The 27181-nt window shown below is 37.9% G+C and overlaps 2 protein-coding genes across 2 annotated transcripts; both read left to right on the top strand.

Moving 5' to 3' along the window:
* The first annotated feature begins 1435 nt into the window (after positions 1-1435).
* On the top strand, positions 1436-19430 carry LOC126816173 (F-box/LRR-repeat protein 20). The gene is made up of 11 exons (XM_050542429.2): positions 1436-1541; positions 3766-4093; positions 5767-5922; positions 6765-6880; positions 7785-7864; positions 9837-9885; positions 10355-10591; positions 10947-11177; positions 12258-12413; positions 13422-13604; positions 17683-19430. The coding sequence occupies exons 2-11, from the start codon at positions 3793-3795 to the stop codon at positions 17803-17805; spliced, it is 1632 nt and encodes a 543-aa protein (XP_050398386.1). The 5' UTR covers positions 1436-1541; positions 3766-3792; the 3' UTR covers positions 17806-19430.
* A 2451-nt stretch (positions 19431-21881) lies between these two features.
* Positions 21882-26846, top strand: LOC126816165 (paramyosin). The gene is made up of 2 exons (XM_050542411.2): positions 21882-21969; positions 23660-26846. Exon 2 carries the CDS (start codon positions 23889-23891, stop codon positions 25962-25964), a length of 2076 nt encoding a protein of 691 aa, XP_050398368.1. The 5' UTR covers positions 21882-21969; positions 23660-23888; the 3' UTR covers positions 25965-26846.
* The last annotated feature ends 335 nt before the right edge of the window (positions 26847-27181 follow it).

The following is a 27181-nucleotide window of genomic DNA, read 5'->3' as shown; positions in this document are numbered from 1 at the left end:
TTTATACTAAAGTTTTGCGTGAGTAGAGTGACATGTGCAGTGAGCACTTATTTTGATACCGACTGCTCATATCTTACGACCGACTGCACTGATTTGGCGACCGACTAGTATTTGGGATCTATTCTGGCATTATTTATTTACCTCATTAATTCACTTATTTTGAGACCGACTTTTTTTCTCCCTGGGGGAAATTTTGTTCTTTGACCTACATACTCACAATACAACAGAATAAGAGTGAAACACATCATTTTTCCAACATGATAAGTTGACAAGGTTATTTTATACTAAAGTTTTGCGTGAGTAGCGTGACGTGTGCAGTGAGCACTTATTTTGATACCGACTGCTCTTATTTTGCGACCGACTGCACTGATTTTGCGACCGACTACCCCCCCCCCCCCCCACATGTACGCCCCTGATACACTATAACTACTATTTGTATTATAACTACTTTTTACACTATAACTACTATTTATATTCTAAGCTTACCATTTTTTGAATCGATCCAACCGGGAGGTTATTATTATATCGTTGATTTTTGAGCGGACTACCGTGGATTAAGTCATAGGCATAGGAGGCCCATCGCAGTTTGTGACCCGAATTTTCAGAATGAATCAATCATTACTAAAACGAATTTTCCACAAAGCTGCGATGGTTGTTTATTATTAATTAATTACACAACCATATAAATTTACAATATTATGTTAACCAAAACCAGTTCGCGTTGTGTAAATATTGCACGAGCTACCGAGCCAATGATCGACGCCAAGTGAAGTGACGTCACACGTAGAATGCATATTATACAGAGTTATCTTATAATTTGTGCTCACCCCCTTTGTAACAATTATACTTATATGTATATATTTGCAAATAAAGTATATTAAAAAAAAAAAAAACACCCCCCCCCCCCAAAAAAAAAACCCAAAAAAAAACCACCAATAACACAGTTATAAGAAGAGGGATGTGGTCATAACGGCTCAAAGCCATAACGACCTAAATTGATTTTATAAATTTATGTTTTAAATTAATGTTTATATATTCTATATTTATATTAATAAAATAATAAATATTATTTGAAACATAATTTTTGGCGGTTACAACGAAATAACTTTTTGGCGGTTACGACCATTTTTTGGCCGTTTAATTACGACCAAATTTGACGTGTTTTGACCAAAATGTTTTGGCCGTTATGATTTAGGAACATTATGTCCATAACCCTAAGAAGAAAGCCTTCGCATTACCTCTCTGAAAAACAAAATTTTTACAATCTGGAAATGGGATGAAAAGGGTCCTTTTATTTGGAGAGAATTTTAGACATCCCATTTCCAGTCCGATTTTTCACGCCAATCGCCTTTTTCTTGCTTTACCGTTATATTGAGACTTGTCAGATCAAGACTACACAAACAGGAAATGAGTTATGTCTATTTTTAGTAGTTCCCGTTTTAGTAACAAACAAGTTGTCGTATAAAATCGTATCAGTAATGTGAAAGGTATTCAAATTGTATATCATCTGTGACTGTTTTAAACTGGGTTGGAATTAACACGTAAGTATAATGAACAATCTAGACACCAGGGTTGTAAATATGAGTCGTAATTATTGAATCAGAAATATAACATTTTGTTTTAAAATAGTCTTTGACTAAAAGTAAAAGACTAACTATTGCAAATTATTGCAAAATAGGCATACTAAAAAAAAAGAATTTAGTTTTTTTAATAGAAATGATGAAATAAAATGTGGTTTAACTTTGTTAACGTCCTGCATTTTTGAATTTTAACCCAGAGAAGATTTTACTCGAACTTCAAATTCTGTCACTGTCAGGGATTCTTTTACGTGCACATCAACATAATTAACATTATGTACAGCTGCAGGATCTGGGATTGCACTGTGACTTAAGTAGTAGGCCTACATGTATTATATACTAGTAAGTAGCAGTAAGCATTGTCATAGAGACTTGAAATTTTCAGGGATGGTCTGGGTAACTATACCACACTGTATGAATAATGATAAGGTCTGTCCACAGGAATCTGACCTTCGATCCGTATATATATGCATACACCATGTCGTACCAGACAATATATATTGTTTTTTATTATATATTGTCTGGTACGACATGGTGTATGCATATATATATGGATAGAAGGTCAGATTCCTGTGGTCTGTCATTGAGTCAATGGCATGGTTTCCATTCGTTTGTATGTCACAAGGAGTAGGGTCGCCTGTCCCACCTCGTGGGTTTTCTCCGGGTCCTCCGGTATCCTCCAACGCTCTCTCTCTCGCCACATACCAAATTATTTGTCACATCCAAACGATTTTTCCAGTAGTGCTGGGTATTGCCAATGCAATCACGATACGTATTGTGATTCATGATCAGCTCATTACACTCACCCTGTACGTTCAGGAACCGTCCTATTGAAACCTTGTATTGGCCCCCAGTCAATTTTACTGGGCAACTTTTTACTGCTAAACGCTTGTGTGTCAGTCTCTGTGAACACATGAACAATGTAAAGGAATATTTTAGTGAAAAAATAAGACCTTGCTTACCTCGCTGGAGTCAGTTTGTGCAACACAACATGCTGTTAAAAATATGTTCCCTTTTGCTAAACAGCTTGGCAGAAACCATTGAAATCTAAATATAGATTAACGCACAAATTTACGTAACTCGGCCATATATGACGAAACGAAATTTCATTTTCTCATCTCTTGGCATGTAAATTGTCTAGCAAGTACATGTAAGTTCTTCACATGATCATATTGACAGCCAAGAGTCAATTCATGCTGAATAAAAAGCCCTGTGGGGAACCTTTAGGAGAACTTAAAGATACATTATGTAAGATTTAGATGAAGAGCTGTCTGTTCTTGCTATAGTACTTCAAAGATAGATAATGCAAAATGAATATATTGAAAATTTCATTCAATTACTTTTCTGAGCTAAGTTTTGACAAGGTGTCGGGGGCGGATCCAGAATTTTCAGAAAGGGGTGGGTGGGGGTGCTGCCCTTACTTGGGAGTGCGAAGCCGGCCCTCGGTGGGCGGACTGACAGGCAATCAACCAAGTCACCAACCGGCTCGTTTCGGAGTAAATTACGATGGGGATCACTACCATTTTTAAGTATTTTTGTACTCCTTTCCCACAAATTGTTCGCCACTTCAAACTGGATCCGCACCTGGATGTAGCATAGATTGTTTGTTATTGTAGCAACGTTACTTGTTATTCAAGATTCAGCCTTGATTCACCATTTTTAAATTAAATCATTAAATGGCAATCATGTTTCAATCTGTTTAAATCTCTGCCATCCAATGATGATCTAGAGAGTAGATTATAGGCTTGTAATGTGTATAAATGTCTATATAATATTTTATACATGTATAACATTTAAAGCCGAAATGAAGACCTGCAATGAGCCAAATTAGTTCTTACATAATGCATCAGGGGCTTGGATGGGTGAATGGTTAGCATGTGCACGCTGTATCATAAGGTCTGTCATTGAGTCAACTGGCATGGTTTCCATTCCCCGGTTGAACATGACAAGGAGTAGGGTCGCCAGTCCAGCCTTGTGTGTTTTCTCTGGTTTCCTCCCACTGTTAAAGACCCCTACACACAAGCGAATTGTTGAAATAAAATTGAACATGTGTTAGTCCAAAATGACCTAGTTTGTGTCAAGTTGAGTTAAACTCTCTCTCTCTCTCTCTCTCTCTCTCTCTCTCTCGCTCGCTCTCACACACACACACATAATGCATCTTTAATAAAGTTTTACTCTTTTTTTACAGGACGGGGAAGTGACAAATAATTCGAGAATGGTGAAACGATTGCACGATCTGTGTCTCATCTGCATTACAAAAAATCTTCAAAATTTCTCAGATCTTCCAGTCCGTTTACCAACTGTACATAAAGAACTGTTAATAAAAAGACTGGCTTATCATGACTTGTTGTATGAGACTAATATACCATATGTGGTACAGAACGTATTTTGTTCAAGTCTACGTACGATAGTGTTTTATAAATGTCATCAGGTGACGGACGATTTGTTGGAGAAACTAGCCAGATCACGATGTAGATTACAGTTTTTAAATATACATGGTTGTCAGTTAGTTACAGGTAAAAATAGTAATTGTAAATATTAATTTATCACCAAAAGTTTTCGGACTATTCTTAATAAGCTTATTTGCACCCAAAGATTATAATACAGTTAAGTTAAGACCATACTTGCTTAAAGGAAATGAAATGAAATGAAATGAAATGGGGTTTAATGTCCTACTGTTCTGCTCCGAACTGGGCTAATGAAGATGGGCATAAGCCATACAGTGTGCTATGAGGGAAATTTTGCCCGGACAGCGGCACTACGGCCTACTCTTATATCGAATTCCAACTGTCAAGGGATCTTTTACGTGCACGCCAATGTGTACACGGGACATTGGTTTTTCGTCCCATCCGATCGACTAGACAGCTGTCCTTGTCATGCCCTCTGTCCTGCATCACTGACAAGGGGGAACCACGCCGGAAAATCTGGATAAACTTTCTCGGCCAATGCAGGGATCGAACACCCACTTAGCCATGTGATCCCCCTTGCTTAAAGGAGCCAAGTCTTTAACTGAATATCATCCACAGTCTTCGACATTGCAAATACAACTTATTGGTCAGTTTAAATCAACATTCATGTTGCTATCTTACTGTGAAAAAATGGGCTTCTGATATCCAATATTTAAAGACATAAATCGTGTGCCAGAATGCTTTCGAGTGCCAGTTGTATGAAGAAACTTGATGAATACTACAGCTGTAGACTGGAATAACCAGATGCCAAAGACTGCCATTCAATTCAGACTCTCCACGTATTTCGTCGAACATAACTGATGAGAAATTACAGTAAAAACAGAAATTGTCCAGTTCAATGTAAATCAGTTTATATACATGCATATTACATCGTTATATGCCTTGCGACCCATTTGTGTTCATTTCTAGGGGTAAAAAATAGTGATTTAGCTCCTTTAATTAAAGACAATCACTTTATAGACTTTAAACAAAAATGATAACATATTAAAGTAATGGCAGATAGGCTAATAATATAATGTCAGCCATACAGGCCTGGAAATAACGGTTTTAGATGTACCTGACAAAATGTCAGGCACTAATGAAATAGTACCTGACATTTTCAACTTAGTGCCGGACATGTATTAATAATATCAGTAAAAAATACAAATCAGTGCCGGACAAAATGACAGGTACTAGAGGTTTTGTGCCTGACAAAGCCTGACATTGTCTGTGACAGGTGCCTTATTTCCAGGCTTGCAGCCATATTGTCTGTGCTTTCTCCTTGTGTAGCCATATCAAAAGTTCTGTAATGTGGCATTTCCTAACTGTCACGGTTTCCAGTTTGTAGATGGAAGAACAGTGGGTTTTTTCTCCCATTTGAATGTCAGTACAATATTCATGTTTTGTAGGTCAGTACAGTATACATGTTTTTATAATGACAGTACATACGGTATCTATGTTTTTATAATGTCAGTACCATATCTATTTCTTTTATGAAGTCAATACTGTATCCATGTTTTATAAAGTGTTTTTTTATAATGTCAGTACAGTGTCCATAATTTGTTTAGAGGCAGTACAACTACAACAGCCATGTTTTATAATGTCATTACAACAGCCATGTTTTATGTCAGTACAACAGCCATGTTTTATAATGTCAGTACAACAGTCACGTTTTATATATCAGTACAGCAACCATATTTTATAATGTCAGTACAGTATCCATGTTTTTTTTATTATTTCAGATGTAGGAATTGAGAGTATAACTAGAGATCAGACAGAGTTAGAAATATTAGAATTAATCAAACTACCTTTATTAACATCTAGTTGTTTTAATCAGCTGAAATCACAGAAACTATGGAAAGTAAATTTAAAAAATTGTACAAATTTAAAAACGGAAGGTGAGGAAATTGGCTGGACTTCTTTGTGTTGATTGTAGCTGAAGGTCAATTACAGTATTCAGCATTCATGCAAGGGAAAATTTCATGAGTGACCTCCTAATAAAATCTCAGTGACAGCACTGAAATTAATGTTTTGTTAGATTCATAATCTAAGATTGTGACTTCTGGCCATGTTAGAGGCGTGACCGTTTATTAAACAGATGCAGCCAAAGAATTTATAGGGGAGAAGGGGGCATTTATCGTGGCCCCTACAAGGAGATGTCGCTGAGTAGGAGTGGCTTCTATGGGAGTAGTTAAGTTGGTCTGGGAGCCACCACAGGTGTGCGTAGTGCAGGACAGAGGGTCTGGCAAGGTACATCGTCTAGTCATTGGAATAGGATGTAGAGAGAGAGAGAGGGATGTGAGGTAACATCCACTCAACACAAACTAGCTTAATTTGGGACTAACATATGGTTCAATTTTATTTCAATAATATGCTTGCGCATGCAGGTCTTTAGCCATGGGAGGTAACCAAAGGTCTTGGGGGGGGGGGAACCCATGAGGTTGGACAGACTACGGTGGGACGTGGAAGAACAGTTGACAGGAATGCCACTGTTTCAATTCACCTTTTTTGTTAAAAGACATACTATATCCCTGAATATATACAGTTACTGTGCCTTATACCACCTCAAACCCAAGTCTAAGAAGACCTAGTTTCAGGTAAAGTATATTGGCCATGTGCTAAAGAATATTGTCCATGTGCTAAAGTATATTGTCCATGTGCTAAAGAATATTGTCCATCTGCTAAAGAATATTGTCCATGTGTATATAAAGTTTTAACCATATATAACCATGTATTACAGGTGTGAAAATATTAACAGCAAATAATCCATCCATTCGTGTTTTAATTCTGGGAGGAAAAACTGGCGTAGATTCAACTGTATATCAACATGTTGCACAAAATTTACAAGATTCACTAGTAAGTAACATCCTCAGTATCCACTGTTGTAGTGTTCTGTTCTACTCCACTAACCCCTAGCTCCATACATAGGGTATTAATGAAGTCTAATTATCTTCCCTTGATGATTTCACTGGTCAAATATGTTGATTCTACAAAGAGAGAGAAAGAGAGTTTAACGTCCACTTGACACAAACTAGGTCATTTCGGGACTAACATATGGTTTAATTTTATTTCAATAATTCGCTTGCGCGTAGGGGTCTTTAGCAGTAGGTTGGACAGGCGACCCTACTCCTTGTCACGTACAACCAGGGATTTGAAACCACGCCAGTTGACTCAATGACAGGCCTTATGATACAGCACACGCATGCTAACCATTTGGCCATCCAACCCCCCCTTGATTCTACAAACCAAAAAAAAAAACACATTACATATTAGTCTTAGCCTGATAGTTTACTTTCACGATAATATAACGGCTTGTAAGCTCGATTATGAGAAAGTTTGCAAGAGATTTAAAACCAAAGTGACAGTCACACAAATAGATGTCCTAAAATATTTTGACAAAGTTTACAACAACGATTCAAAAATCTTAGTTGCAACAAAATGAGAGTTATTTCCCTTCACCCACTCGCTTTCTATTTATGGAATTTATTGATTGGTTGATAAAAAATAGCACAATTACCAAGGGTGGAGGGGGGGGGGTAATTTGACGGATAACTAGGTCCCATGTCTTGTTAACATTTCAGTAATAACGCACTGCATGGCGTTTGCCTGTAGTTGTGAGGTCTTAGAAGTGCGCTTTAGCTTATTATAAGATACAAGGAATCTGTCCAATCTCATGGATTGTAAATAACAATTTATTTGTAATATTAGAATTTCTTGCTGTCTTTTATTAAGTTTTATGTTGTATGTTTTCTTTCAACAGGAAGAATTTGATGCTTGTTTACATACCACCAATGATGTTTGTCTGAATAATTTATCTCTTTATTGTCCGAACCTCAGAAAGTAAGTTTCCTAAAACTCCCTTTTTCTTTTTTTGTCCCCCGCCTTTTGAAGAAAGCAGGGGACTATTAAAATGGGTTCGTCCGTCTGTCTGTCTGTCCGTCTGTCTGTCCATCCGTCTGTCTGTCCGTCTGTCTGTCCGTCACACTTTTTGGGACACAATAACTCTCTTCCTAATTGAGCTAGAATGTTCAAACTTGGTGTATGTGTTTATTAGGTCAATGCCTTGATGGAGTTCGAAGATGAGCATTTTCCGCTTAGGGTAAGCAGAGATAAGCAATTTGATTGGTTGATGCTTTGGGACACGATAACTCTCTTCCTAATTGGGCTAGAATGTTCAAACTTGGTGTATGTGTTGATTAGGTCAATGCCTTGATGGAGTTCGAAGATGAGCATTTTCCGCTTAGGGTAAGCAGAGATAAGCAATTTGATTGGTTGATGCTTTGGGACACGATAACTTTTAATTGAGCTAGAATGTTCAAACTTGGTGTATGTGTTTATTAGGTCAATGCCTTGATGGAGTTCGAAGATGAGCATTTTCCGCTTAGGGTAAGCAGAGATAAGCAATTTGATTGGTTGATACTTTGGGGCACGATAACTCTCTTCCTAATTGAGCTAGAATGTTCAAACTTGGTGTATGTGTTGATTAGGTCAATGCCTTGATGGAGTTCGAAGATGAGCATTTTCCGCTTAGGGTAAGCAGAGATAAGCAATTTGATTGGTTGATGCTTTGGGACACGATAACTTTAGTTCTAATTAAGTGAGATTGATGAAACTTGGTGTATAGTTTCATTACAGTAATACCTTGACTAAGTTTGATAATTGAGCATTTTCTGCTCAGGGTAAGCAGAGCGATACGCAATTTGATTGGTCGAGACTTTGGAAAACAATAACTCTCCTACTTTGATTGTCCCCCGCCTTTCGAAGAAAGCAGGGAACTATTAAAATGGGTTCGTCCGTCTGTCTGTTTGTCTGTCTGTCCGTTCCGCTTATGGTAAGCAGAGATAAACAATTTGATTGGTTGATCTTCGAATTGAGTAAATGTTCATGCTTATTGTCCCCCGCCTTTCGAAGAAAGCAGGGAACTATTAAAATGGGTTCGTCCGTCTGTCTGTTTGTCTGTCCGTTCCGCTTAGGGTAAGCAGAGATAAACAATTTGATTGGTTGATGCTTTGGGACACTATAACTTTAGTTCTAATTAAGTAGATAAACAATTTGATTGGTTGATGCTTTGGGACACTATAACTTTAGTTCTAATTAAGTGAGAGTGATGAAACTTGGTGTATAGTTTCATTACAGTAATACCTTGACTAAGATCGATAATGAGCATTTTCTGCTCAGATTAAGCAGAGCGATAAGCAATTTGATTTGCTGAGACTTTGGAACACAATAACTCTCCTTCGAATTGAGTTAAAATGTTCAAAATTGGTGTGTATGCTTATTGTCCCCCGCCTTTCGAAGAAAGCAGGGGACTATTAAAATGGGTTCGTCCGTCGTGTTTTCCCCGTAATATGCTATAATTATTCCATCAAAAACATTGTATGCTTAGACTATAAGTAAAGATATACTGTTTGATTGTTCAATACTTTGTAAAAGATAATTTGTGATAAATTTATATGTGTCCTCTAATTATTTTCCTATTTCGGCGGGGGACATCAGCCTCACTGTTGGCTTGTTTGAATTAAAATATAATGGTAAAGATTTACCGCCATGGTTTCCAATTAGCAGAAGTGTATTATAGGGGGAGCCTAGCAAGCAATAGCATCTAGATATGTGGGATGAGACGACAAAAAAGCTAGGTCCTGTGCACGTTTAAGAACCCTTGGCAGTTTCAGTTTGAAATAATAGGCAAAAGTGCACCTGTCTTGGCAGTTTCCCCTATAGCAAACTGCATGGTGTATGCCAATTAGCTCTGTTGGAGCAGAAAAAAGAAGACATAAATATATAATTATCTAGTTTTATTTTTTGTTATCAGATTAAATTTAGAAGGATGTACGCGGATTGGAAAAGACGCCTTAATTAAGGTAGTTAATTTTGTTATTAATAATGTATATAATTTATATCGCCAAGAAAATTGATGTGAATACCGGTAACTAACATTCTCGAAATGTTTTCAATTTTAAGTAATGCCCGAAATGTTTTCAATTTTAAATAATTGACAGTGCAACAATGCATGTCACCCCAGGATCAAGGGCGTGGTGACACGTGATTTTGCATGAGGAACAGCTTGTACATGACAAGGAATAGGGTCGCTTGTTCAACCTCATGTGTTTGCTGTAGGTCTTCAGTTTTCTCCCACTGCTAAAGTCCCCTTACACACAAGCGAATTATTGAAATAAAATTGAACTATAGCCTATTTTAGTCCTGAAATGATCAACATCGTGTTGAGTGGACGTTAAACTCCATTTCTATCTCTTACTACCAAGAAAGTATAACTTTGACGTGAATAACAATTTATATGTAGTATTAGAAATTTTCTATCTTTTTTTAAAGTTATTTCAAGGCTGTACAAGACTGGAAGATCTAGACTTATCCTATTGTAATAAATTGCGTGATTATCCAGACAACGAAGTGTTGTGGATTTTACCCAAATGTTTAACTGATCTGACTATATGTGGTTTATTACTGGATAATCAAACAATATTTGTAGAAAGTTTAGAAAGATTAACCAGACTTCGTTCAGTTCATCTCTGTGGTGTGACAGCTTTAAATGATGAAACTCTTTCAAAGGTAAATACTGTAAACAAATCAGTACTTTTTTCCGTAGAAGTCGGGGCTTCGACTTAATACTCCACAATGACTTATATATGGATGACAGGAAAAAACAGAATTGATGTACAAACAAAACTGACAATGAGTGACATTGTTTGCTAGATAATAGCACATTGTTCCAAATTTTGCTATTGTCTACATTGAGAATAGATCCCAGCCGTGATTAAAGAATTATTAACTATTGTGTAATGTGATTCTAATCCGTTATATTGCTGGCAGGACAAATTAGCTTCAGTGGGCCACTAGATACGCTAGGCCTGTTGCTTACTTCTTCTGTCTGCCATCAGTATCAAAATATGTTCTCTGTTGTCAGGTTTTAGAGAAGATAGGAAAAGATCTGGTTTTGTTGGATGTCAGCGGTTATGGTGGATTTACCAAGAATTTAACAGATGTTGGAGTGGCGGCCATATCTAAATATTGTCATAATCTAGAATCTCTCAAGATCAGTATGTTAGCAGATGTGACAGGAGAAACTTTAATACCTCTCTTTCAAGATCGTAAACGTGCCAGTAAAATAGTTAATCTCTCAGTGAATTGTAAACAGGTTTGTCCATATTTTTTTTATTTTTTTTGCGGGTGGGGTGGGATGCTCAGTGAGTAAGACGTTGGCTCGCTAACCTGAAGGTCCCGTGTTCAATCCCTGTGTTGGCTGATGAGACAGTTTATCAGAATTTTTTGTGGTGTGGTTCCCCCTTGAACTATAAAATCAAAACAAAATAGAATGTGTGTTTTAATCAGATTGGTTTCAACTCTCAAACTGATCAGCAGTAAATATTCGCTTTGCAGCTACTATCACTGAAAGGGATGACATCGGGGCGAGTTAATTAGCTCTCAATATTAACTTTCTTTCTTCTGCAAAATAAATTCTAAAAGAATTTTTTAAATTATTGAGAAAAAAAATAGTATATCTGGATAAAAAAATATTTCCTATTTAGTGTAAATAGGTAAATGAAATAGTACGCAAAGGCGTAAAATAAGTAAACAGCAACAATTTTGCTGTCTGGACTAGTTAGTGTTACTACGTCCAATGAAAACAATACATGTGCTATTGATGGCTTATGATGTAACTTCATAGTGGACCTATACTGGATGTGACTATAAAAGTCGGTCATCTTAAAAGAAGGCTTTCGCATTACCTCTGTAAAAAGATTGATGCAGTGACGTAGCGGGGTGGGGGGGTTGATAGCCGAATGGTTAGCGTGTGCGTGTTAGCGTCTGTCATTGAAATAAAATTGAACCATATGTTACTCTCTCTCTCTCTCTCTCTCTCTCTCTCTCTCTCATTGCAAGGGTGCTCATTTTTGTACTGATATTCCTTTTAGAGATGTATCATAAGGCCTGCCATTGAGTCAACTGGCGGGGTTTCGAGTCACTGGTTGTACGTGACAAGGAGTGGGGTCGCCTGTCCAACCTCGTGGGTTTTCTACGGGTCCTCTGGTTTCCTCCCACTGCTAAAGACCCCTATGCACAAGCGAATTATTGAAATCAAAAATTGAACCATTTCTCTCTCTCTCTCTCCTTTTAGAGATTATGTAAGTTTCACAATCTTGTACTTCACAAGGGAAATACAATCAGCAACTTTAAACCAAAATATACTCTGAAATATTTCCTGTGTATTTTGTAGACGAGTCTTAAAGTCATTTACCTAGTGGTTCAAACCTGTATTAACCTCCAGAAGTTTGACCTTGGGGGTGTGTCAGGGGTCACCAATGATGTCATCTTTAGTTTAGTAGAAAACTGTTTTTCCTTGAACAAAATCAGTCTAAAGGGCTGTAGGCTGGTAAGATTTTTTTTATATTTTAGAGGGTATCCTAAAAAAATATTTCATGTTTCTGAAACAATAACTTTTGAATGGAGTTGTGGTGGCTCAATGAGTAAGACGCTGGTTGTCTAGCCTGGTGTTCTTGGGTTCGCTCCTGGTGTTGGCTGCGAAAGTTTCTCAGGATTTTCCAGCATGGTTTTCTTATGTCATTTGCACAGGATTGAGGGCATTTCAAGAACAGTGTCTAGTCATTGGGATTGGATGGAAAACTGGGGTCCTGTGTGCACATTGGTGTGCACGTAAAAGAACCCTTGACAGCTGGAATTCGATATAAGAGTAGGCTGTAGTGCTGCTGTGTGGGCAAAATTTCCCTTAAAGCACACTTGGATTTTGCAAGCCCACATCGCACCTGGGATGGTACACATTGATATACACAAAGAAAACCTATACCAGTTTAAATTCTCATGCATAGAATTGCGGGGGGTGGGGGGGATGGCTGTATGGTTAGCACATGCGCGCTATATCATAAGTTCTGACATTGAGTCAACTGGCATGGTTTTTTTCCCCTGTTGTACCTGACAAGGAGTAGGGTCACCTGTCCAATCTCGTGGTGGGTTTTCTCTGGGTTCTCCGGTTTCCTCCCACTGCTAAAAAGACCCTTATGCACAAGCAAATTATTGAAATAAAATTGAACCATATGTTAGTCCCGAAATGACCTAATTTGTTTGTCTCTCTCTCCCTTTCTCGCATAGCAATGCACATGTGACCATAGAAAAAATTACCATATATTTTTCAGTAAATGACTAAAGCATTGTGTAGATTCTTATCTTTAACTGCATTCCTTTCATTGGTACAATCATCAACACATCAACGTTCACTACTGTTGTGGAAATCTCATTTTCAAGATATCGCACAGGTACTTTTGCCCAGACTCTTGTAGGCAAGTGATGATATTTTGAACTTGATGATTGATCCTAGTTGTTTTTTTTAAAGAGGTCCTAATCATTCTGTTGATTGTTTTTCCAGATAACAGATTCAGCGTTGATAGAGTTAGCTCGATGTTGTCCATTAAAGAGTTTAGTTTTATCAGGAATCAACAACCTGACCGATGCCAGTATCTTCGCCCTCGCTAATAGTTGTCATGATTTAGAAGAGATATATTTAAATGGATGCGCTCATGTTTCATCGGCTGCTGTACATTATTTAACAGTAAGTAACATTATTTAACTGTATTTAACAGAAAGTAACATCATTTAACAGTATTTAACTGTAAGTAACAATATTTAACAGTGAGTAATGTATTTAACAGTATGGAACATATTTAACAGTATGGAACATATATAACAGTATGGAACATATATAACAGTATGGAACATATTTAACCCTTTCATTGCGTGTACCCGGTAGTACCGGGTATTATAAAATGTTGTTAAAATACACGTACCCGGTATTACCGTGTACTCAGTAAAGCCCTCGCTAAAATTAGTACCGTAACTGCAAGTGCCATATATTGTATTTTCTATACACTAGAACTTATTTCCACATGTTTCAAAGCGGCAAACCGTAAAATGACGGAGTGCATAGTGACAACGTAGACGATGCACTCTCGACGAAGTCGTGAATGACGTCTTGCAGACCAACATGTGGACAATTTCGAGGCGGGTGATACACATAATTCGTTTCCAGTTACTTGATAATGATAGTAGTGAGGACAGTGATTGGTATTATGAAGTACGTGTGTGATTTGTTGCGTGACGTTCCGCCTATGGCTATGTCTCCCGTGCATGATGAACAAGCTCAATGTGAACACGATAGCCCTGTGTCTGCAGTAGATTCTGACAATAATTCTGATGTTGATAATAATGCTGACCTGCTGGATCGTAAAGGACGTAGGCAATTCCTGAGTCCCGAACGTGTAGATCTATTGATTGACTATATTGATAATGATATGGGACTTGGGAATGAAAGTGAAAGTGAAAACAAGGTATTGCAATCCGCACGTGGTCATGGCAGCAGGAGACGTGATGCGCGTGTACGTGGTGGCATTGCTCATGGCTGCTATTGATATTTTTGTTCATTTTATATATCTTTATCAAAATCCAGTGAAAAAAACAATATCTCATAAGTACCGGTATTTCATGGAGAAAAATTCGTTTTTGTGTTAGCTTTAGTGAAAAATGAGAAATCCAAAATGGCCACCATGACGTCACGTGACTACATTATTATGCAAATTTCCAAAATTCTATTTTTTCCTCTTAGCCCAACCTCATGCCCATCCCAACAAACAAAAAGATTTTTCATAAAAGCTTCCATAAGTACTGTTTGGCATTCAGTTCCAACCCCCCTTTTTTCCTCAAAAACGGGTCTAGCACAGGCAGTGGATTTACGTCTAGCATTGAAAGGGTTAACAGTATGTAACATTATTTAACAATAAGTAACATTATTTAACAGTAAGTAAAATTATTTAACAAGTAAGTAACATATTTAACAGTAAGTAACATTATTTAACAAGTAAGTAACATATATAAAAGTAAATAACATTATTTAACAGAAAGTAACATATTTAACAGAAAGTAACATATTTAACAGAAAGTAACATATTTAACAAGTAAGTAACATATATAACAGTAAGTAACAATATTTAACAATAAATAACAATATTTAACAGTAAGTAACAATATTTAACAAGTAAGTAACATATTTAACAGTAAGTAACAATATTTAACAGTAAGTAACATATTAAAGTAACAATATTTAACAGTAAGTAACATTATTTAACAGTAAGTAACATATTAAAGTAACAATATTTAACAGTAAGTAACATTATTTGACATTAAGTAATATATTTAAGTAATGAGAAATATCTTAAAGTCTCTGATTGTCTGGGATTTTCAACCTTTCAAAAACTACAATATTGTCAACTCCTAAAAAAAGGATCAAACACAGGACCTTTAGGTTAGCGAGCCAATGTCCTACCGTGGCTCCCCTGATCAATTGAAGCATTGCTCAGCACCCTATGGAGACAATATAAAAACACCAACACCACCATGAGATAGGTGGAATGTAACTCTGATACATGCCTTGATAACAGACCATGCAGTGCATGTATTACAGATTTGGAACTCGACAAAGAGTAAGCGAATATGCCGCTGTCTGGGCAAACTTTTCCTTATAGTACACTGTACAGTGTATGCCGGTTGGTGCAGAAACATGATTTCATTTCATGTCAAGGCGGGTTGGATGGCCAAATGGTTAGCACGTGCGCGTTGTATCATAAGATCTGTCATTGAGTCAAGTGGCGTGATTTCGATTCCCCAGTTGAACGTGACAAGGAGTAGGATCGCTTGCTCAACCTCGTGGGTTTTCTCTCGATCCTCTGGTTTCCTCCCACTGCTAAAGATCCCTCGCAAGCAAATTGTTGAAATAAAATTGAATCACATGTTATGTTAGTCCCAAAATGACCTAGTTTGTGTCCAGTGGCGGTTAACCCTCTCTCTCTCTCATTCATTTCCTATAATTATTATCCTGGTTATCCCGGGTTGGTGCAGGAGAGATTATAATATGGTCCGGACATCAGGGCCTAAAATAATGTGCCTTGGAGCACGAACGTGCCTCGAAATAAAAAATCCGTGCTTCGAAAATAAGAAAACTGTGCTCAGAAAAATGGTGTAGTGCTCTAAAAAAGTGTAGTCAGCATTGCCTCCTGACCTCTAATTGGGTGTTTCTTCTTGTGTTCTTGTGGTGTGGTCAGTTGCACAGATCAGATCAGATCACCTGGCACTCACTCGACTCATCCGAGGTAGTCGCGAGTGAGTGCATCAGCATACTAGTCAGGTTTTTCAGTAGGCTTGGTATCCAGTCCGCTCCGCTGCGACCTTGACCGTCATTTCACTTTCACTTTGAAAAAGTTTGTTTTTGACTTATTTTCGGTGTTATCTGCGATTTTAAGTATTGAAATATGGATGGGAAACCGGAGCTCGAATTTTCAAAATTTTCTGGGGGGGGGGGGCAGACCACCCGCCGGCGCGTTTCGCGCCTGTGGCGCTCGCGGGCGGTCAACTCTAAATCCGTGCTCTGAAAATTTAACCTTATTTTAGGCCCTGCCGGACATTGTAATAATTTGTACAAAATAGAGTTATTTGATAAAGGGAGATAATACTAACTGTATTTATATGACAAATACACCACTTGGTTGCTTCAAGTGAGTGAGGTACTGGATTACTAACCTGGAGGTTCCAGTTTGATCCTGGCACTTAGTCCACAAAGCATTCTCAGAATTTACTCAACTTTCATTCACTGTTTAGTTTATGAGAAATATCTTTGATCCAGAAGCACAAAACTTTGCACATAGTTTCTTATTAAATGTATTTGATACATTAAAACAAGAGAGAGGGAGAGAGAAATAGGGTTTAACGTCCACTCAACACAAACTAGGTCATTTCGGGACTAACATGGTTTAATTTTATTTACATAATTCGCTTGCGCGTAGGGGTCTTTAGCAGTGGGAGGAAACCGGAAGCCCCGGAGAAAACCCACGAGGTTGGACAGGCCACGTACAACCGGGGATTCAAAACCACGCCAGTCGACTCAATGACAGACTTTATGATACAGCGTGCTAACCATTCAGCCATCCGACCCCCCATTAAAACAAGAACAGTTTTAGAAAGGGCTATATTTTATATAATATAAGGTGAACAATTTTGAGTAAATTCTTTGTGAATCTGGTACCTGGTGTTTTCAATGATGCAGGACAGAGGTCATGTGTACATGTTGGCATGCATTTAAAGAACCCTAGATGATTGGAATCACGAATGGATCAATTTGTGCAGACAGAGAGAAATGGGGTTTAATGTCCACTCGACACAAACTAGGTCATTTCGGGACTAGCATATGGTTCAACTTTATTTCAATAATATGCTTGCGTGCAGGGGTCTCTAGCAGTGGGAGCGTACAAGCAGGGAATCAAAACCTGTGTTGACGGATAAAGTTCATCAGGATTTTTCGGCGAGGTTCCCCAATGTCAGTGGTGCTGGTTGGCAGGTCTGACAAAGGACAACGTGTAGTCTTTTGCATGGGAAGAAAAAAAAAGAGGTCTTGTGAACACATTGGTGTGTACGTAAAAGAAACCTTGACAGTTGTAATTTGATACAAGGGCAACATCCCCAATTTAGCACACTGTATGGTGTCTGTCTTTTTTCATTAGTCCATTGGGTGCAGAAGCAGTAGGACGTTAAACCCCATTTCATTTCATTACATAATGCATCCTTTTGTTTTATTTTCGTTTCAGGACTGTTGTATAAACAGATTGTATGTTCAACACGCAACACCCAACGCTCAACCATATCAACTAATGGCTAAAAATCTAGATACAGGGGAGTTCTGTAGAGCTGATCTTCTGCAATTCTCATGATAAAATGTCTGCATTCTTAAGTGTTTGTGAGACATGTGGTCTAAACATCCACACGCCAGGTCATTTCGGGACTAACATACGGTTCAATTTTATTTCAATAATTTCGCAGGCATAGGGGTCTTTAGCAGTGGGAGAAAACCGGATAAAGCCCACGAGGTTGTACAGAGGGCCCCATTCGTTGTCATGTGCAGGCTGGGAATCGAAACCATGTGTACAGACTGGGAATTGAAACCACCTCAGTTGACTCAATGACAGATTTGTGATAAAATCTACTTGGACACTTGTGATAAAATCTACTTCAGTTCTCGTGATAGACTACTTGAATTCTTGTGATAAAATATATTTCAACTCTTGGGAAAAAATCTACTTCAATTCTGGGAATACAATCTATGTGATAGAATAAATTCCATCTCTTGCGTTGCAATCAGTTTCAGTTCTCGTGATAGAATCAGCTTCAGTTCTCGTGATAGAATCAACTTTATCTTGTGATAGAATCAGCTTCAGTTCTCGTGATAGAATCAGCTTCAGTTCTCGTGATAGAATCCACTTCATCTCATGATAGAATCAGCTTCAGTTCTCATGACAGAATCCACTTTATGCTAAGAACTACTGTGACCATCTATATGACAATACGCAAGGAACAGAAGAAAATATAATATATAACGAGTGTTAAAGTCACGTACAATTTTTTGCTAAGGGGGGCTATACGAAACAGAAGGGGTTGTAACAAGTATTAAGGCACATACCATTTCTTCCAGTTGGATTGTTATGTTTCAACCTTATTGTTACCTCCATGCATAGTTACGTCCAAGTTGAGTTTAATACTGAATTATGTGTTTAATAAACGTACCGACAAAAGACAAAACTATCAGTCAGAATATTAATTAATTAACAATAATGATATATATATATATAGTTGTTAAACGTTGGACAAGTTGAGTACTATTCCAGGCTTTGATAGCAGCAAAAGGATACAAGCCTGTCTGTGAAACACTATTGGTCCTATACAGACTGTTAAAGCTATAATTATAATAATAATTCTTGCCTTTAGAAAGGGCAACATTTCAAACTGAATTCTGTTCTGTGAATGTGTGATGGTATGAAAGAGACTTTTTAAAGCTATAATAAAAACAATTCTTGAATTTATACAGAGAGAGAGAGAGAAGTTTTAACGTCCACTTGACACAAACTAGGTCATTTCGGGACTAACATATGGTTCAATTTTATTTCAATAATTCGCTTGCGCGTAGGGGTCTTTAGCAGTGGGAGAAAACCGGAGGACCTGGAGAATACCCACAAGGTTGGACATGCGACCCTACTCCTTGTCACGTACAACCCAGGAATTCGAAACCACGCCAGTTGACTCAATGACAGGCCTTATGACAGGTGCTAACAACCCCTGCCCCAAATTTATACAGCACAACATTTCAAATTATAGTCTGCCCTGTGTGGGTGTGAGAACTGAGGTGTCTTGAAAGTGGTAGCGATTGAGTTTAAAACCTACACCTCTCAAAGTTTATAAAATATACAGATTTTTGAACATATTGTTGACATGTTTCTCATCATTTATTGTTATGTTTTTATAAAAAGAATAAAATTATGTTTTTTGTTCTTTTTTAAAGATATATATATTATTGTATTTATATTTATGTTTAAACAAGCCAACAGTGAGGCTGATGTCCCCATCCAAAATCCCAAAATAAATAGATGACACATATTAATTAATCACACATTTATTTTTTTCAAAAGTATCCAGCAATCAAACTACACACTAAGTTTCATCACTCTCTATCAGATAGAATCAAGATTATCTTGTCCCAAAACATCGACCAATGAAATTGATTAGCTCTGCTTAGCTTTAGCTTGAAATGTTAATCATTGAAATCAGTCAAGGCATTCACCTAATGAACATCTACATCAGGTTTAAGCATTCTACCTCAATTAAAAGCAGAGTTTTTATGTTCCAAAGTCTTGCCCAATCAAATTGCTTATCGCTCCTTAGCCCAGGCAGAAAATTCGCACAATCTAACTTAGTCAAGGTAATGATATAATGAATCTATATTCAGAGTTTCATCGCTCTCACTTCATTTTAACCAAAGTTAGCATGCCCCTAAAGCATCAACCAATCAGATTGCAGACAATGTTCATCATCGAACTCCATCAAGGGATTCAACTAATGAATGCCTACACCAAGTTTGAACTTTCTACCTCAATGAGAAGGAGAGTTATTGTGTTCCAAAGTCTAGACCAATCAAATTGCTTATCGCTCTGCTTACCCTCAGCAGAAAATGTTCATTATTGAACTTAGTCAAGGTATTGATGTAATAAACACCTACACCAAGTTTGAACATTCTAACTCAATTAGAAGGAGAGTTATTGTGTTCCAAAATCTTGGCCAATCAAATTGATTATCGCTCTGCTTACCCTGAGCAGAAAATGCTTATTATCGAACTTAGTCAATGTATTGATGTAATGAAACTATACACCAATTTTCATCACTCTCACTTAATTAGAACTAAAGTTATCGTGTCCCAAAGCATCAACCAGTCAAATTGCTTATCTCTGCTTACCCTAAGCAGAAAATGCTCATCTTCGAACTCCATCAAGGCTTTGACCTAATAAACATCTACACCAAGTTTGAACATTCTAGCTCAATTAGAAAGAGAGTTATTGTGTCCCAAAAAGTGTGACGGGCAGACAGACAGACGGACGGACGGGCGAACCCATTTTAATAGTCCCCTGCTTTCTTCGAAAGGCGGGGGACAATAAGTGAATGTATGGTGGGAGCAGTGGGAGTAGCATTAGCTCGATAACCTGAAGGTCACGAGGTAAAATTTTATCGTGACACAATTACTGAGTTTAATACCAAACGATGTTTCGACGAGGATGCTCTTGTCTTTATCAAGGAAATGGTACAGGTATGTGAATATAGTAGGCAAATATATACAGAATACAGCCTACTATATTCACATACCTGTATCATTTGTCCAAACCTGCGCGTTGGATGACAAGTTAATTCATTCTCCTACATGTTCCTGAAGCAACGACCTCGAGTTTTACAACATCTACGTAGTTAAGGCGAGATCAAGCCTTCTATTAAAGATGATTCTCCTAAGGTTTTTGTTCCATCAAACTAAATGAATGTCATATTATTATGAACAATTTCTTCTTTAATTTACACTTGCAGGCATATTAATTCCCGTAATTCGTACGGAGTTCAATATGGATTTAGAAATACAAACTATCAATTCAGTATTGCGGGGGGGGGGGGGGGTCTCATTTATATTCACATTAAATCTTTACCCGTGTGAATTTTCGGTTGACTTGACGTCCGTTAGAAGCTGGAAGAATATTATATTCCGTCAATATCAGAATGTTTCAATTTACATAATGATTCCTCAAACCATTAGGGGGATTGGATGGGATGGCTGAATGGTTAGCATGTGCGTGCTGTATCATAAGGTCTGTCATCATTGGGTCGACTGGCGTTGTTTGGATTCCCCGGTTGTACGTGACAGGGAGAATGGTCGCCTGTCCAACATCGTGGGGTTTCTCAGGGTCCTCCAGTTTCTTCCCACTGCTAAAGACCCCTGCGCGCAAGTGAACTATTGAAATAAAATTGAACCATGTGTTAGTCCCGAAATGAGCTTGTTTGTGTCGAGTGAAGTGGACGTTAAACCCCATCTCTCTCTCTCTCTTTCTCTCTCTCTCTCTCTCTCTCTTAAACCATTATTTGACTGATATTCCTTTTAGAGATTCAACCTTGTCACAATGTTGTTCTGTAAGGGATTTAAAATCACTCAAAGGACGATTGGCTTAATTAGGGATTACAATCTGGATAGATTAATTATGTAATTTATTTCAAGCTGTGAATTAATGACACATGCTGCTTCAAATCAAGTTCCATTAGTCTCACACATCCAGGCGTGTATTATTGTACTTTAGGCACAAGACTTAGTATTGGGCTGGATTATCGAGAGTAATATGTCATAATAGAAATAGGAAATGGTCCCCTTGGAATCCGGAAGTTCAACCTGCATTCAATAACTGATCCCATATAACTACCCGCCATTTTTTGTGTGTGCAGAGAAAAAAGATATTTCGGACAAGACAAGTTATGAAGATGTTCAAGTTGTATTATTGATGTTTTTAACTGCTCACTAGGTACTATATCTTTAATTTAGTTGATGTTTATATATTCTGTTTAGATTATTTGGATAATCTTCCAATAATAGAATCAATTGTGGATAACCCGTATAACACTTTCTGATCAGTGAAAATAATGGTTTGCACAACCATTACTTATAAATACTAAGCGGGATTATTCACAAAAAGGCCCTTGTTATTATTAATTAAAGATACATTCCGGCGAAAGTATTTATACATACATTGTATAGGTTTTTTTATCCATCTATTATATTACTGTTTCGTCATACAGTTTTATTATTTTGATATCAAAAACATGTTCGCGTTAATCGTGGCCTATATAAATAACAACTTTATCGGGCTCCTACATGTAGCCAAAACATGTATGTAAATTTCATACTCATTTAATTGAACTATCTCTCCATGGCAGCCAAGAATAGATTAGGAAAGAAGAGTACACAATGTGTAAGTTTACACTAGAATTATAATAAATTGATAATATTGTAAGCAGGGTTAATCCCCTGGAGGCGTAGCTAAACGTTTATTTACACCCACCAAAAAATCGTAAATGATTCACTGAGAAGTTTTGTCGAAAGAAAAACATCATACGGAGTATTACCACTGGTGTTTTTCTGGAGATATTGATAAATCAGCTTAATCGTAATTGCATTTTAAGTATGATACGAATAGGGACGTCTGTCCTTTGAATAACTATAACTATTATTTTCTTAGGATTTCTAAAGTAAAATAATCCTTCGATATCTTAACACGTAGACTTCAGTATTACAGATATAACATTAAACGGGGGGGGGGGGATGGTTAGCACGTGCGTGCTGTATCATAAGGCCTGTCATTGAGTCAACTGGCGTAGTTTCGAATCCCCGGTTGTACGTGACAAGGATTAGGGTCGCCTGTCCAACCTTGTGGGTTTTCTCCGGGTCCTCCGGTTTCCTCCCACTGCTAAAGACACCTACGCGCAAGCGAATTATTGAAATAAAATTAAACCATATGTTAGTCCCGAAATGACCTAGTTTGTGTCGAGTGGGCGTTAAACACCATTTCTCTTTCTCTAAAACATTAAACAATCTTGAGGTTCAAGCACATTGCAACTGGAAATTAAGTGCATGGGTTTAACATAACGCACCAACCGGGATAATGAAGACGACAGTGTACATGTTGGAGATAACCTTTAACCGTACAGCTAACTGCCAAGGATCCCTTTCAATAAGTGCACGTCAACGTGTACACCTGACTCCATTGTGTTTGTATCGCCCCAACCAAACGATGCGACACCGTTCCTTAACGCACAGAAGGTCCGGGTACAGCTAACCCCCAAACAGGATGCGTTCGAACAAGATCATTAGAAATCTGTTACCATAAAGATAAACCGATAATAAGATTTCTCTCCAATCCACAGCCCACTTGAAAACCTCTCCTGCGCTTTTGTGTAATATATCACTGGCCTGCCCCCCACCCCATCTCAACAGCACTTGACCAACTGTATTGTCGTTCACGAGTCACTGTAGAATATGATTTGTTTACTGGAAGCGCGGTGGCTCAGTGTGTAGGATATTGGTTCACTTTGGTTCCCTTATATCACAATGTATGGCGTGCACCCGGTCTTGATCTGTCTAATCAGTGCAGAAAATAAAATTAAACCCCATTCCATTTCGTTCATTATCTGTTGTTCACTTTGTTGTATTTTCAGATTAGACCTTCGTGACAAGATCTCGATTTAAAGCAGATGCATCTCGAGTCAGATAGTTGATAACTGCAGGTGTGTGTGGAATTGCTTTATTTAACGTCCGCTTCCACCGAAGTGATATCGCAGACAAAAAGAAGCTGTGCCCGAAATATGATTTAGTGATAGTTTTGCTGAATACTCATAAGGGCCAACCTTATTCTGTATCGGACATTTTCCAAAGCCTGAAAGCAAAATGGCAGACAGTTATTCGACTGCGATTGATTTATATATAAATGGCCAACAAAACCTTAACCCAAGAGACTTTGTGACAAAGAAAGAAAATACTAATCGCGACACCACCGAAGACGTGTCTTCGATCGTCGACAACAACAACATTTCGAATGTCGAGACCAGAAGACGAAGACCGTCCTTCAGATCTTTAACCAGCAAGTTTAAATCAAAATTCCAGATAAAAAAGACGGACAAACTATCGAAGTCCCATTCCCAAAGTTCAAACCTGAATCAAACCATTTCGGATTTAGAAGACGTCATTACAAACCTGAATGAGGATTTAGCTCTACAGACAAACCTGCTGACGGAGGCAAATACCGATAGGCAAACCTTGAATTCACAGTATACCAGTTTGAAGACACAGAACTGGGAACTGAAGAACTCTTGTGAATCGCTGACGGAAACTATCCAGAAGCTGACAAATAAGCATAATGAACAAGTCAAGAAGTACGAGGAGTCATTAATCGAACTTCAAAATCGGATAAAGCTTCATCTGCAGGAACTTGAACAATTGTCTATCTCCCAGCAAACGTTAGAACAGAAAACCAGAGATGGCTGTGTTTGTAAAACTGGAGTATCAATTGACACGGACATCCAGCATCAACAGATAAACGGGCCTACTGGTTATGAAGAGTCCTTGGTAGTGGTGACAGAGCTTCGACACCAGTTAAAAATCCAGAAGGAAGAAATCCATCAATTGTCAGTCACCAACCAAAAATTAGAACAGGAAAACAAAGATGTCATCGTTGGTAGTGTGGAGATGCAAAATAAAATGGATAATTTAAGCCAGAAATACGAAGAGTCTCAAATAGAACTAACGGAACTTAAGAAGCAGGTGCAGTTGCAGACAGATGAGATCAACCGATTGTCATCCTCCAACCAGAAAAATATAGATTGCATTGTTTGTAAAATTAAGGTTAAGAAGGAATCGATTTCAAAAAGTCAGCTATGTGAAGAGTCTGTGGTGGATCTCAGAAATCAGATGGAAGTACAGAAAGATGAAATCAACAGATTGTCCACCACCAACAAGAAGCTTGAACAGAAAATCATAGATGTTATGTGTAGTAAATTTGAGACCAAAGTCAAGCGTCTTGACGATGAAGAATCCATGGCAACGCTTCATACCCAAGTGAAATTACAGAAGGACGAAGTCGACAAATTGTCCAACATCAACGACACGTTAGAATTGTTGCTCAAGGATGGCAGAATTAGTGAAAATGAATTGAAAACTAAAATGGAAAAGCAAAACAAAGAGCATGAAGAATCCGTAACAGAGTTGAAAACACAAATACGATTACAAGCTGTTCAAATACAAGAATTGTCCGCCACCAACGAAATGCTGAACCAGGAAGTTGAAGATTCTCAGAAGGACGAGAGGAAGAAGGATAATGTAAGAGACATGGGTAGTACAATGACATGGAAGAACTATTCATACAGCATTGACCAGTCTCTGAATACAGAACAGACAACGCGATTTGATCACATCAGACCCTTAGACGATAAAACCAATATTTTAGTTGGCACGACTGTTATGCAACGTGTCAGCCCCTGGCGCCTGGACAGTACCGGTAACACAGAAATACGTACCCTACCCGGTGCGTCCATAAACGACATCTATGACTTTATATGCAGATGTGAAGCTTCGTTCTATACTTTAAACTTTGTAGTTTTGGCCGAGACTAATTTCGCTGGTCCAGGACTTAATGTGAGTAGATGTGAAGCTGATTATATCCAACTTATTTTGGTTATCCGGCAGAGATTTCCCCGGGCAATCATTAAGTTTATTGGCTTAATACCACGTCTATCACTTTCATACAATCGATCAATTTTGCGAATCAACACCATGTTGCAGATGCTCTGTTGCGATTTCAACTGTGAATATATTTCATCTGAACCATCCTTTCTGTCCGTCTCCGGTGCCTTGAAGAGTTCTCTCTATGCGGATGATAAAACTCTGAATCAAAAAGGCACAGCTGAAGTTGCTAGATTACTTCTTTCAGCTCTCAGATACAAAAGCTGTTGTATGCTGAGGCATTAAAAATTCATTCTGATCGTTTGTGTATTTGTCCTTACATTGTGCCCGTCTCAGGTACATGTGTCACTAAGAACTATCTCTACGTTAATGTTTGAACTGTGTGAAATAACCGATGGTGAAATGCGCGAGTTTATAAATTTCCGGGATCAGTAACAACCAACCAAGACAGTGGTTAAAACCACTGGTGGCTTGTCATGGTGTGTATTCAATTAAACATACTAATATGAATTTCTATCACATTTAAATCAAAATCATTGGAGTTGCAGCCCTTTAGCAATTGTGTGTTATTTCCATTTGAGAGCTTAAGCGGCCCAAAATCAAAGTTTTGTTTCCGTGTCCTGCATCAGTGTTTTAATTACACTGTATTTGAATTAATGAAAGTGCAATATTGTGTACCCTGTAGCGATGTACGTGAATTTTAAGTGGGTATTACGATCACGATGTGCTAAATAATTGTGCTCTAAAATCTAAATTGTGCTCGAACCTTGACTGGTCATGATTTGATGTAGTGTTCACATTGTGTTAGGGGCTGTCTCGGTACTGTCCGCGAAAGTTCATCGGAATCTTTCGACCAACGCTGGGCTGGGGACCTCCAGGATATTGGTCCAGCGTTATGCTGACTGAGTAACCGAGACTCCTAAAACCACACGTAACGATGTAACAGATCGACCATGAGCAACCCCCCTCTGTTACACAAATTACATTGTAAATACTAGAACGGGTAATATGTTAGTCTATGTTTCAGGTCCGTCTTAATGTCTGAACATGGTATTCTTGTATTTGGACCTCAGTACATGTATCTACACTTTTTTTTGAATATTATATTTTAAATGTTCGATTTATACCAATGTATTTTAAATGTTTTTATACAAATGTAATTTTTATACGGTTTTAGAATTATTAAAACACAATTTACTACTAATGTATATAATGATGTTGTTTTTATTTTTATTCGGTGGGGTGGATAGCTGAATAGTCCAAAGCATGCCAATAGAGCCCCCGTATACCGCTTTTAAAGTGTTCCCCTGCAAATTAGAAATCCAAATAAGTGTAGCTCATAGTGGCAGTGTCGGGGCAAAATCATTTTATTTGTCCAACATTCAAGTAAAACACCCTGCTCGCATACACATCGGAGTAAAAAAAAAACATTGATGGTTTAAGGGTTCTCAAGCGGGATCCCCCCTACCCCCACTCTCATCCCTCCCCGCTAGTCTTTCAAG

This window comes from Patella vulgata, chromosome 3, assembly GCF_932274485.2.
Source record: "Patella vulgata chromosome 3, xgPatVulg1.2, whole genome shotgun sequence".
NCBI classification, from domain to species: Eukaryota; Metazoa; Mollusca; class Gastropoda; family Patellidae; genus Patella; species Patella vulgata.
The sequence above is the reverse complement of the archived record's forward strand: the minus strand, read 5'-3'. Positions and strand labels throughout refer to the sequence as shown.